The sequence below is a fragment of the Cucumis sativus genome, chromosome 6 (genome assembly GCF_000004075.3).
Source record: "Cucumis sativus cultivar 9930 chromosome 6, Cucumber_9930_V3, whole genome shotgun sequence".
Classification (NCBI taxonomy): Eukaryota; Viridiplantae; Streptophyta; class Magnoliopsida; order Cucurbitales; family Cucurbitaceae; genus Cucumis; species Cucumis sativus.
This window is the reverse complement of record NC_026660.2, coordinates 22,661,414-22,674,322: the sequence shown is the minus strand read 5'-3', so window position 1 is coordinate 22,674,322 and position 12,909 is coordinate 22,661,414. Positions and strand designations below refer to the sequence as shown.

General features: G+C 34.3%; 3 protein-coding genes across 3 annotated transcripts; 1 reads left to right on the top strand and 2 right to left on the bottom strand.

The window, feature by feature from the left end:
* Positions 1–1,331: 1,331 nt before the first annotated feature.
* On the top strand, positions 1,332–4,396 carry LOC101221630 (serine/threonine-protein kinase-like protein CCR1). The gene has a single exon (XM_004143306.3). The coding sequence runs from the start codon at positions 1,883–1,885 to the stop codon at positions 4,193–4,195; it is 2,313 nt and encodes a 770-aa protein (XP_004143354.1). The 5' UTR covers positions 1,332–1,882; the 3' UTR covers positions 4,196–4,396.
* Positions 4,397–5,713: 1,317 nt separating this feature from the next.
* LOC101214642 (putative serine/threonine-protein kinase) lies at positions 5,714–8,079 on the bottom strand. The gene is made up of 6 exons (XM_004143194.3): positions 7,587–8,079; positions 7,355–7,470; positions 7,033–7,249; positions 6,681–6,918; positions 6,446–6,596; positions 5,714–6,336 (listed from the first exon to the last, which is right to left on the bottom strand). The coding sequence occupies exons 1-6, from the start codon at positions 7,657–7,659 to the stop codon at positions 6,037–6,039; spliced, it is 1,095 nt and encodes a 364-aa protein (XP_004143242.1). The 5' UTR covers positions 7,660–8,079; the 3' UTR covers positions 5,714–6,036.
* A 2,980-nt stretch (positions 8,080–11,059) lies between these two features.
* On the bottom strand, positions 11,060–12,072 carry LOC105435880. Its single transcript, XM_011659345.2, has one exon. It carries the CDS (start codon positions 11,959–11,961, stop codon positions 11,197–11,199), a length of 765 nt encoding a protein of 254 aa, XP_011657647.1. The 5' UTR covers positions 11,962–12,072; the 3' UTR covers positions 11,060–11,196.
* Between the last annotated feature and the right edge of the window lie 837 nt (positions 12,073–12,909).

Below are 12,909 nucleotides of genomic sequence, written 5' to 3'. Positions count from 1 at the left end.
ACTAAATCTCTCTCTCTCTCTCTCCTCATAACTATGTTTTCCCCACTCAAATTAGTGTCTAAACAAAATATAATACCCTAAACCTTACTTATATGCTCCAATACTTAACTTAGTTTTGGTCAACTATCCTTCATGTTGCGTGTTTAAGTTTACTTAAATATTAAAAATATAATAATAAACATATATCTCTTTAATGATATAATATTGTTCATTTTGAATATATACCTCTCGTCTTTTCCTAACCTTAGTTAATTAAGTTAATCATCCATAATTGTTACTAAATAGAAATATTGAAAGTAAAAAAAATAACTATTCGCCAGTTTTGATAGAAAACCCAACTTTTCTTGTTTGTTTGTTTGATTTAATTTTATTATTGTTATTATTTTAGTTGAGTACAAAAAAGAGAGCAGAGAAAACTAGTTTTGCTACAATCTTATTCTTATATATTCATGTTACTTGGATGGTGGACAAGCCATTATAGTGTTCATACATATTTATTTTTTCACAACATTTTTCTTTTATTAAATTCACATTTATATATGATTTCATCGAGAATAATTGATGTCTATTTGTCATATATGTAAATATAATTACTATATTAAAAGCTTAGGAAAAATATTATGATTCCATGGGAAATTATTTCACTAAACATAAATGATAAGTTTTGATTTTAAAATATAAGTTTTACCTTTTGTGTGTGTTTTACAATTGTTTAATATATTTCAAAGGATCGTTTCAAGACTATAGCTATATAAATATTATTTAAAAGTCTCCAATTAGGTGCTATGATAAATATTGTTTCAAAATTCCATGTTATCGTATTTACTATTTAAGATTCTATCATTTTTTTAATTTCTAAACTATAATAACTCACTTATCATCCAAACATTGTTTAAGTGGTTAAAAGATTTATCTATTTCATAGAGTATATTTTTATTTATGTGTTTTTTCATAAAATATTTATAGAATATAGCAAAATTTTGAATCTATTAATGATAAAAAAAATTGAATGATGAACGAATTATAAGTTATAAGAATGTTGATGTAATAAATGATGTATATGTGTATGATCCAAATTTATCTACACTTATGGTAGTAAAAAAATGGAAGCATAGGTAATGGGTGAAATTGAGATGGATCAAAATATTGAGTTATGGTGTAAGTTAGGGGTCATGGATTGTCATTAAACTAAGAAACACATTTGTTTATGGATTAGGTATAAATAAATGAGGATTTTGTTTGATAGTTATAGAGATTTCACCAAATGGATTAGAAATTTGTCACAAAAAGGGGAAAGGGAAGAGATACGAAGACATAAAAAAGAAAGAAAGAAAGAAGAATTGGTATTAACTTTGCACGAAGCCTTTGTCTGGTTGGGTATTGCTCTGCTTTTTTGCCTAACCGGAAATTGTAGTTTTCGATAGAAACAGAGACAAACACATCCTAAATAAAACTTATGAAAAAGACCTAATTTTCAACGTCGACAACCCACTCACTCACTCATTCAACTCAACTTCATCTTCCTCCATTATCACTGTTCAATTAAAAAATGAATTTACCTTTAACCATCACCTTTTTTTTTTTTTCTAGTCTGTAAAATTGGTCTGATCATCACTCTGGCGCCACTCCGGCAGTAACTATATTCAGTAGTTTCAGATTCCAACGGGTCTAATCTAATCTAATCTAAATCCAAGCCGTAAAAAAATGGCGAAATCCACGTTCTCTCTGCGTCACCTCCATTACTACTTTCATCTCCATTTTAGCTCTTCTTCTTTTTCTTTCTTGAACAAGCCGAAACAACTTCACACAACCCAACCACTACTCTGTTTTCAGTCCATGACACTATTGAATTCATTCCACTGTGAGTAGCTTGGACGAAATCATGGAAATCGGTTGTACCCTTTTCAAATCTTGTAAATTCTTGCTACCCCTTTGTGTTTTTCTGCATCTTTTCTTTGTTTTCGCATATGGGTTTGGATCAATGGCGCCTATTTCAGCTGCATTTGGTTTAGATGGATTCTTCTGTGCTATTGATGCTAGTGGCAAACAGGAAGTTATTTGTTGGGGTAAAAATAGTTCGTCTCTTTCACCATCTTCCTCATCTTCTACCTCCATTTTCTCCGTCGATATTCCGGCAATGGCTGCTCTCTCAGGCGGTGATGGTTTTCTTTGCGGTATTTTAGCTAACACTTCACACGCTTATTGTTGGGGTTCGGTAAATCCAGGTACAGATCTCGTCCCGTTGGTTTTTCGTACCACTGCTTATTCTCATATTGCCGCCGGAAAAAGCCACGTTTGTGCGATTAGAGGATCTTATTATTCTGATAACGATTCGGGTCCTGTGGATTGTTGGGATATTTCAAGAAATTCAATTAATAATACTCTGAGCTCTAAACAGAGCACTCTGTTCTATAATCAATCAATTGCAAGCCTTGTTTTCAAAAGGGTTGTTTCCGGCGAAGGATTTAGTTGCGCCGAGCTTCGAGATGGAGGGATTCTTTGCTGGGGACCCAACTCCACCAATCTCGACGTTTCAAATGTTTCTGAAAATTTCATTGTTCTAGCCGCTGGAAAAGATGCCCTTTGTGGAATCTCAGAGGTTACTGGGGGAGTTAAATGTTGGGGCAACGCCGATTCGTTCGCTGGTCTTCCAACAACCGCCAGATACGTAACGTTGACCGCCGGCGAGCAGCATTTCTGTGGAATCCGATGGGATAGTCACGAAGTGGACTGTTGGGGTAGCTTGAACTCATCTTCGATTCCTAAGAACACAGGATTTATGGCGATTGCTTCATCAGACCGTTCAATCTGTGGCATTAGAGAAGATAATCTTGTTCTTGATTGTTGGTTTTTTTCACATTCTTTTGAGGCTGCTCCTGGTTATGATCCTCCATTGGAGCTCTGTAGTCCGGGGCTTTGCGCTGCAGGGCCATGCCGTGAAGGGGAATTCTCTTTCAATGCCAGCATTTTGAATGAACCAGATTTGAAAAGCTTGTGTGTGAGGAAAGATCTGAGCATTTGTTTTCGTTGTGGAGTGAATTGCTCGGATGGGTTCTTCTTATCGAGCCCTTGCACTTTGAATTCTGATAGGATTTGCACTGCTTGTTCTCTTTGCCAAAACAGTTCTTGTTGGGACATTTGTGGAGTTCAATCATCTCCTGAAACCAAGCAGAAGCATTGGCATCAGTGGCGTAGTATACTCGTAATAGTCGGTGCTTCTGTTGCTGGATTAGTACTGATTCTACTCGGTTGGTGTCTTCATCTTCGTGTCATCGCTTCGACGAAAGACGGGAGCAAGAAACAACATAAGTCTGAGTTAGAAACTGGTACAGAAACTGATTCTTGTGCTCCATTAGTACCTCTTTGTCCTGGGATTGCTCAGATTTTTCGTCTCTCGGAGTTGAAAGATGCCACGAATGGCTTCAAGGAGTTCAACGAGCTTGGCAGGGGGCGATATGGTTTTGTTTACAAGGCTGTGTTAGCTGATGGGCAACAAGTAGCAGTGAAGAGAGCAAATGCTGCTACCATTATTCACACCAACAGTAGGGACTTCGAAATGGAGCTGGATATCCTTTGTAAGATAAGGCATTGTAATATTGTGAATCTGTTGGGTTACTGTTCTGAGATGGGAGAGAGGCTTCTTGTCTATGAATACATGCCCCACGGCACACTCTACGATCACCTCCATGGCGGTCTTTCTCCATTGAATTGGACATTGAGGTTGAAAATAGCTATGCAGGCGGCGAGAGGACTGGAGTATCTACACAAGGAACTTGTGCCTCCTGTTGTCCATCGAAATGTCAAAACTTCAAACATTCTTTTGGATGTCCATTGGGGAGCCAGGATTGCTGATTTCGGACTTATTACATCGAACGATGACGACGTTAGTGGGGATTTGACGAGCGATGTTTACGATTTTGGTATTGTGCTGCTTGAGATCATCAGTGGAAGGAAAGCTTACGACAGAGATTACACACCTTCAAGCATAATTGACTGGGCAGTGCCTTTGATTAAGCAAGGTAAGGCTGCTGCCATAATAGATCGATACACTGCTCTACCGAGAAATGTCGAGCCTCTACTTAAACTTGCTGATATAGCCGAATTGGCTGTACGAGTGAATCCTAGTGATCGACCAACGATCTCAGATATTGCATCTTGGTTGGAGCAAATTGTTAAAGATGGATTGATCTTGTAATAATCGTACCCCCAAGACGGGTACTCGGCTTTGAAACATACGTTTTGATTGATGCAACAAAACATATTCTTTTACAGCTTATGTGAGTGCTGCTCTCTACAACTGTAAATTAGTTATTGAGCTTCAGCTTGTACATGAACACATACTTTGTCACTACACCATTTCTTTCAATAAAGAACTTTCCATTTTTCAGCTTCTTTGCACATTTGACAATCTATGGATATTGTGTTTTACAAAGTTTCCATTTACTTCTTCCATCAATCAAAAACCCTGACATTAGTATGCTATAATTTTTGAAGTTTTCCCTTCTATTTGAGAGATTCTTTAATTCTATATGGATGACCGAATCTATAAAAGGCTGTGATGAAGATCTGATCTCTCGTTGCATTCAAATTGTTCAGACATAATGGATTCATGTTTATTCAAGAACTTTTATGAGTCTTGAAAAAGAAGCCAAAAGTGTATTGAATATTATATTGGTTTGCCTTTACAAAAGTGTGTTTTCATAACTTTGTTGGATTCTTTAGCCGTAAATAAAGATAAGTATCAATCAAATGTGAGATACTAAACAATGTTTTTAGTGCTGTCCAGACCACGCCAGTAAAGCTAACAACCTTTGAAACCACTTGCAATACCTAAACATTAATGAAAGAGAAGCGGCCAAAACCACCATAGCTTTGTGATGTAATTTTTTCATACATTTATTTGATTCTTTGGCTGTAAATAAATATAAGTATCAATCATATACTAAACAATCTTACTCAATGTTGTCCAAGCCACTCCAGTAACGTTGTCAGCTTTGAAATTGCTTAACATGTCTAAACATTAATATGAGAAAGTTGTCATGATAGATCATATCTTAATTGTAATCAAAAGTTCAAATCCCTATACTCGAAATAAAATTGGAATCCAAGTCACTCGGCAATTCTTGACAACCTGGTAGTAAAATAAAGACCAATCTCTTACTTTATCTTTCCTGTTTGACAGCTCAAAAGTAGGAAATTTTGTTTCTAAATAGGCCAATGGAGAAAGGGACCAGAAAGGCCATGGTTATTGGAAGAGTGACCCCAACCTTAGTTGCATACAAAGTCTGCATGAATATTGTTGTGGTAACTCATTTTATTCCAAACAAAAGCTTCTGATTCCATAAGCTTACAATACATCTGTGTTTTGAAGTTTGCTCTCTTGTTTTTATTAACAGTGATCTAATTCAGGTACTTCATTTTTCACTCTTCCTTTCCTTCTTTTTTTGGTTCAATTGCACAAGGATATATCATCGTAATGCCTGGCTCCCTGTATGCCATTTGCAAAGCCCATCATCTAAAAATAGGTGGCCTTCTCGAATGGCATGCAAGGAGCCATGCATGTGTAAATTTGCATCTACAGAGAAACCATTCAAGTTCAAGCTTAAGAACATTGCCTTGGCTCAGGTTTCTTTTCCAAATGATTCACCTTTGCATTTTTTTTTTTTTCTCAACAGTTACAGATCTCTTTCTTGAAGTTTATGTACTAAACAAAGATCATAATTGACTGTTTCAGTATGATTTTCATTTCAAATGATCAATAAAACTACATATTTTGGTGGCAAAGAAAAAAGTAATGGAATTTAAGAATTCAAATAAAGAAAATGGAAAAAATAAAAAAACTCTGCACATTTTTCTGTTATTCACCCTCCCTCTACCATAAATATACCGACCCCTCGACCAAATTTTGGGGGTGAAAAAACAAGGTAAGAGCTTTTACCAAATCATCTATGTACACAGACTAGATTTTCAAAAGGCTCCAACTAGAATCATTTCTTCAACTTCCAACTTTATCTTTTCCCTAAGAGAATAGAAGATTTACATGCTATTTGCTGTGGAAACCTTGGAGAAAAAGCTAGTTGATGAGTTTCCTTTACCCATTTTAATGTCCATGAAGTCAATAATATGTGCTGGTTGTGAAATATTGTGTTCATTAAGGTCAGTCTCCTTTATCAACATGCTTACAGCAAGAGACATTCGTGGTCGTTTCGTTGGGTTTTCTTGCACACAGAGTAGACCAATCTTCATAAATCTAACGGCCTCTTCTTTGCGGAAGTCTATGTCAAGCACGGGATCTATCAATTTTACTAGCTCATTTGCCTTGTAATGTTCCCATACCTGCCAAACAAAAAGAAATCCCATGAAATCCAATATTTTGTATAATGCTGAATCAAGCAAGCCAAGACAAGATTGATTTCTCAAATGCACATTTATTTCATTATCTTACCCTTTGTACTAAATGGTGTTCACCATGTTCCAAATCAAAATCAACAGTTGCTCTTCCGCTAACAATCTCTAACAACAACACTCCGAAGCTGTAGACATCGGATTTTCGTGTCAAATGGCCACTCACAGCATATTCCGGAGCAAGATATCCTCTGTTTTTCCATTTTCAAGTAAGCAGTGGTTTCCTGAAAGTAATTAACATATTCAAACATATTGATAGAAAAATTATGACTTACATTGTGCCAGCAACACGAGTACTAACATGAGAACTGTTCTCTCTCAACAACTTAGCCAATCCAAAATCCGCAACTTTAGGCTTAAAATTATGGTCGAGTAGTATATTGCTGGCTTTTATATCTCTATGAACTATATGTGGCTCAACCTCCTCATGAAGATAGGCAAGCCCACGAGCCACTCCAATCAAAATTTCCTTTCTGGCTATCCATCTAAGTCTCATTCTATTTTCCCTCACACCTATTGATCAAGATTTTAGAAGCACAATCTAAGTTTAGAACAATTGTCTTACATCATCCAATTCAAATCGGTTGGCAATTTTATATAAATCAGTAAGCAAATAGTGTCAATTACCCTGAAGAACATATGCAAGGCTGTTGTTTTCCATGTAATCATAGACCAAATATCTGTTACTTCCATCAACATAAAACCCTTTAAGCTCAACCAGATTTTCATGTCTAATGTTAGAAAGTGAAGTTAATTCAGCAATGAACTCCCTTTCTCCTCTCATGGATTCTACCTCAATAGAAAGTACCTTCACAGCAATCTTCCTGTCATCTCGAAGCCAACCCTTTACAAAGTCAACCCCATTCAAGCATTCCATCAGTAACCTTAAAAGCATTAAAAAAAAAAACCCAAAAGGGCAGAAACTTAAAATTCAGAGCCATGGCAATACCTTGTAAACAGTACCAAATCCGCCCTCTCCAACCTTATTCGCTCCACTAAATCCATTGGTAGCTAATTTAAGCTCGTTATAAGAGTAGACACGAAAACTCTCACTGTCCTGTCTATCTGCTTCATGTTTGGAGGAACAAATCAAAAGGGGTTTGATAATAAACAAAAAAAAAAAAAAAAAAAAAAAAAAAACAAACAAACAAACATTGCAGAGAAAAGGAGAAATTCCTAACCGTGGCGGCTGCTTTCCATGGCTGTCGAGGATGGAGAGTAACAACAAGTAGAAAGAAGACTGCGAAACTTCATTTGTGGCCAGATTAATGTTGGAATTGAATCAAAAAAAAGAAAGTGATAGACAGGGGAATGGGCAACTGGGTCAAGTGGGGATGGGGAGGTTATGAAGGCAGCGAGATTGAAACGTTCTTGAAGAGCCAAATTGGAATATTAAAATGGAGGGGAGTTGACGACCGAGTAACCAAAAACAGAGCCACCATGGGTCGAAGCGTGGGAAAAAGAAAGTCGTGAAATGGGATAAATTTGATTTGGAAAGGAAAGGAAAGGAAAGGAAGGGATGAAAAGGGGAATTCTGGTCAACGCTTTGTGGGTCATCAAAATTACAGCTTTAAGGAACAGCATCAATCATCATCAACTTCGAATGTGGAGGGAAAACATAGAGAGTTGTAGCAAAAGCAACACCCTTCACCCTTCAACTCCCACACTCTAAACTGAATTCCCAAATATAACAACATATTACATGACCAATCATTAATTATATTTTCCTAAATTTACATCCTTTTTTAACAATTCTTCTTCTTTTTTTATTTATTTATGAAAAATAGACCTAAAATGTCAATTAATATATATTACTAACAAATTCAAACCTTTTGAAGTCATTAATGGGTTTAGGGTTATATGGTCAAAATTCATAATGTGATCATTCTCACCCCTATGACTAAAATTCATTCTGCTTTTTCTTTTTTTTTTTCAATTTTCTATCAATCTATTTTATATATATAAAAAAAAAAGTTGTTTAATTATATAATATATTAACACAAAACTTATCTAACAAAAAAATCAAATATATACATACATACGTAAACATATATATATATATAAACTTTATATGAATATTTGACATTAATTAAAATCAATGATCTAACAAAAGTCAATACTTTCATCCCCTAAAAAGTCCATATGGGGATGTGACTTTTTGACTAGGGGAAATTAAAGATTCAATATTGTTAACAAGAAATTAATTTGCATGTAAATTATTGTTTTCATAATTCAAAACTTTGGAACAAATGTGTGAAAATCTGCCATTTGTCACACGCTTAGAATTGCATATGCACGTGACCTATTTCCCTTTTTCTTTAATTTTTTAGTTTAATTATTTTCTTTCGACTTTTCTATATATTTCAACCACAAATAATAAAACTTCAAATCTTTTTGTCCCCCCTTTTACTTTCTTTTTCTCTTTTAATATTTTCTTCTACAACTTTTCTTTTTCTTTTGAAGTTTCCTTTCTAGTTTTTCTTTTTTTACCTTAAAAGTAAATAAACAAAAATGTCCCTCTCGTGAGATTGATAATTATGTTTGAATATATACAAATAATATAGTATAAAAATTGTTGGAATAGATGTTAAAGTTTTTTTTTTATATAATATAATTAAAAAGGAATGTGTTTTAACCTACTTGTATAAGTAAGATTTCAAATATTTGAATCTTTTTTACATCTTTACTTTAATTATACCGGAGGAAGAAAATAAAGAAGACAATGTAATTTATAATATATACTTTCTTTCTCGTAAGTCTAAACACAAAGACTATACTCTTTTGATCTTTTATTTCTACAATATTTAGAACGTTGTCACTTGAAATATTATATGATCTTTCTATACTTTATATTGTATATGTATTTCATGACAAATTCTACCTATCATTACTGTTAATTTTAGATTTTACTTCATTCATGATTGTGATGTAATTTTAATATTTTTTTGTTTTATCCTTTTTAAAACATAAAATAGAGTTTAATGTAGATGCATGCATTAGAATTTTATTAAGAGGTTATTTAAACTTTGATTATTTTAGGATTTTTTTTCTATCAATAGAATTTGATATTAGGAGTTCTCTAATTGAGTTTCTAATTGTTGAATCTTAGGGTTTCTAGATTATTAATTTGACACAACAAGTTCGAACAGTGCTCCACGATTAATCTCGTCTAGTGATCGAGATATAAATTCACTCGTATTACACAAGAAACAAAAGAAAGAGTTATTGTTGTTGTCTAAAAAGGAATTCGTACACAAGAAAGAATTAAATTTGGAGAAGTGAGAAAAGGTATTTGTTTGAAAATTTCAAAGTTAGAAGATGGGATACCCAAAATGTGTTTTGATATATATATATATTGGTGTGACCAAATCAACATTAGAAAAAGTACATCCACCCATTGACACTGTGGGGTCCAATTTTGGTCACCTTTGGATGGCTACTCTCTCCATTCTCCACCACTACAGACCACACCAATTTAATCCAACTTGTATATATATTATTATTATTTCTTACTTTAGGGTTTCAAATACACATTAATTAAAACACGTACTATATCAAACTCATTCCCCCATTATATTATATCTGTTGGCGTGTGAATTATCTACCACGCCTACTAGTTCTCACTTCTTCTTCATATAAGTCTTTATCATTTTTTTTTATTTAATCTTTCTATTTAAACCTAACACTCAAATCCAAGCGTGATATTCGAGCCATTCATACTATGATGCTTGAAATAGTAAAATGAATATATATTAATTTCAACTAACCATTCGAGTCTTTCCCTTTAAAACATTCAAGTAGTGAGACTGTTTATAATGTCCTTTCTTCTATCGTCGTCTTGGATTATTATATCTAACTTTCTAACTATGTTTAATTAGGTCATATGCAATATTCAAGCTGGCTCTTTTCTTTATTATTGATACCTTGGTTAAATTGATAGTCTTTGTATTAATTGTATAGTTTGTATGGAGTATAATATTGTGTTAAGATCGATTATCATAAAAATGAGATAAAGAAAAAAGAGGTTAAAATAAGGAATCATAATTCACAACACTTTTCATAATCAAATTGCAATGCATTATTTTAAGCTCTAATTTTTTTTAATAGTTTTAAAAAAAACTGAAACAATTTTTTAAATAAAGAAAAAAAAAAACCTAAAACAATTTATATAAAATATTCCAATCAGTGGACACACACATCTGTCACAGCCACCATCCAACCAGCTTTGAGCTTTATATACACACACACACATAGTTCAAATTATTCTACCTCATTATTTAACTCCTAAGGTATATGATTGAAGTTTGTTTCTAAATAAATACAGATAAAAATACAGAAATTAATAAAAGAAAAATGAGATGACATCTATGAATCATAATAACTAGGGACACATCTATAAATCAGGCATAAACCCTCATAGTCATAATATTATTCCTAAAATTATTACTCATAGTAATTATTCTAATAATTATATAATCTTCCTCTTTTAAATTCATAATTTTTACTCATAGTATTGAAGTTGTTGAACATAATATATTTTGATATGAATTTTGTGTAGTTTTACATTTTTGTTTTTATCCATAAAAAATAATTATTTTTGTGAAATCGTTAGTGGCATGGGTAGATAAAAGAAATAATTTGAACACGAATTAGGTAGATAGAAATGCAACAAATTGTAGTGTTCATCAATAATTGTAGTTGTAAGTGTATATACAGATCAAGTCCTACAAACAACCCACATTCATGAGACCACATGGTTTATCTAATTTTCTTGAAGTTAATCTTACCTAATTAACTGGAACAATTAATTGGAACATCATCATCAAACGATTTCTTCTTAAATACACTCACATACAACTTCTCAACATTCCCCGAATATACAACACATGAGGATTTCAGTAATTTCCTCACTCTTCCCCCCAACCCAATCGATATTGGACTACTAATTCCGGTAACCACCGCCCCAATTCCACCGCCGTCGAGAATCCGTTCAAGTTCACCCACAACCAAATCAGGAACAGAGACCTTCAACTTCCCCTTGAACAAAACAAAATCAAACGAACTATTTGGATAATCAAGTTTATACCCAACTTCCATCCGTTTCAGCGATATAAACCGACCTTTATCAACCCCAACAGCCCTGGAAAATCCCAAATCGTGGAGCACCGAAGCGGCGGAGGAAGAACTTCCTCCGACGAAGAGAGCTCTAGCGCTGTGGTTGAAGAGATGCTTTTCGTGGACAAGAAGTTTGATGAGGGAGATGGTGAGATTCACAGTGTGCTGGCAATGGAGAGAATCGAAAGAATCCCAAACGGGGTTAAGGAAGTGGCCCTGAAAGAGGTAGGAGCCACGGGGGAGATGATCGGGGGTGGAGTGAGGGGAGGCGTGACAGGGTGGGGATTTGGGTAAATGGAAGGATTTGAAATCGTAAGAAGTGAGAATGTGGAGGATGGGAATGAGGGAGATGGCGGAAGCGAATAAGAAGACACGGAAGAAGACCCGCTTTGCGAATGCAGGGTCGTGTAAGATGGGGGATCTGTGGAACTTGAGATCCATGGGAGAGGGTGTGAGAGTGGAAATGGAAGTGAATGGAGAGTGTAGGGTTAGGGTTTGGGGATAGAAGAAGGTGATGACATGGAGTAGAGAGAGTATGGGAGTGAGGTTCCCCACTGAGGTGAGGGAGAATATAAATAGAGAAAGGTAAGAGGTGGCAGGATATGATTGGGTAAGAAATGACATGAGCGTGCCACATACAAAGTTGAAAAGTAAAAGGTGGGGAGTGATTCTATAGGAGAACAGTAGCCCACCCTGACAGCCTGTACCTAACCCTTATAACTCCTAATTTTTCTTCTTCTTCTTCTTCTTTTTTTTTTTTTTTTTTAATTTAGTTGATTTCCTTTTCTACTTTTTATAAATATATAATTAAATCAACACATAATCATTCAAGTGTTTAGCATACATTATGATATATTTTATGGGGGCATCACGTTGGTCCAAATAATTCAAAGCTGTGGGTTTTTTTCACTTCAAGAGTTAATTTAATACATAAACACTTTCTGTTCTTATCCCTTCAAGAGCTTGGTTACTTTTAATTAAAACCTTATATTGTGATCAAACAATTGACCTTATATATATGTGTGTGTGTGTGCAATTAATGGTTGATTCTCACTTAAGGTGTTGGATGTTATAGATATCTCTTCATTTCATGATTGCAACTTAGACAAAACCTACTGCACATACTTTTATATTATCAACACTATTATGAGTTTCCCTTTGCTTCAAAATTCATATCTCTTTTCACTTTGAGAGACCCTACTTTCTCTTCTACCTTTCTATAATTTGCTCTTATCTTCATCACCAACCCAAAACCCTAAATCAATTGAAAAATTATTTCATCTTTACAACATTATTGAATACCAAATTAAAATCAATCATATAGTATGTTTGCATGACCTAATGTTGAAAAATAATGTTGGCATAATCCATTGTTAGAATTTCTTAGGA

Bases quoted from the DNA above. Each gene is read 5' to 3' on its own strand.
- LOC101221630 (XM_004143306.3), top strand. From the start codon at position 1,883: ATGGAAATCGGTTGTACCCTTTTCAAATCTTGTAAATTCTTGCTACCC.
- LOC101214642 (XM_004143194.3), bottom strand. From the start codon at position 7,659: ATGAAGTTTCGCAGTCTTCTTTCTACTTGTTGTTACTCTCCATCCTCG. The intron at 7,250-7,354 runs GTATTGCCATGG...GACTTTGTAAAG, and splicing joins GATTTGGTACTGTTTACAAG to GGTTGGCTTCGAGATGACAG. The intron at 6,597-6,680 runs GTAAGTCATAAT...ATGGAAAAACAG, and splicing joins ACTCGTGTTGCTGGCACAAT to AGGATATCTTGCTCCGGAAT.
- LOC105435880 (XM_011659345.2), bottom strand. From the start codon at position 11,961: ATGGATCTCAAGTTCCACAGATCCCCCATCTTACACGACCCTGCATTC.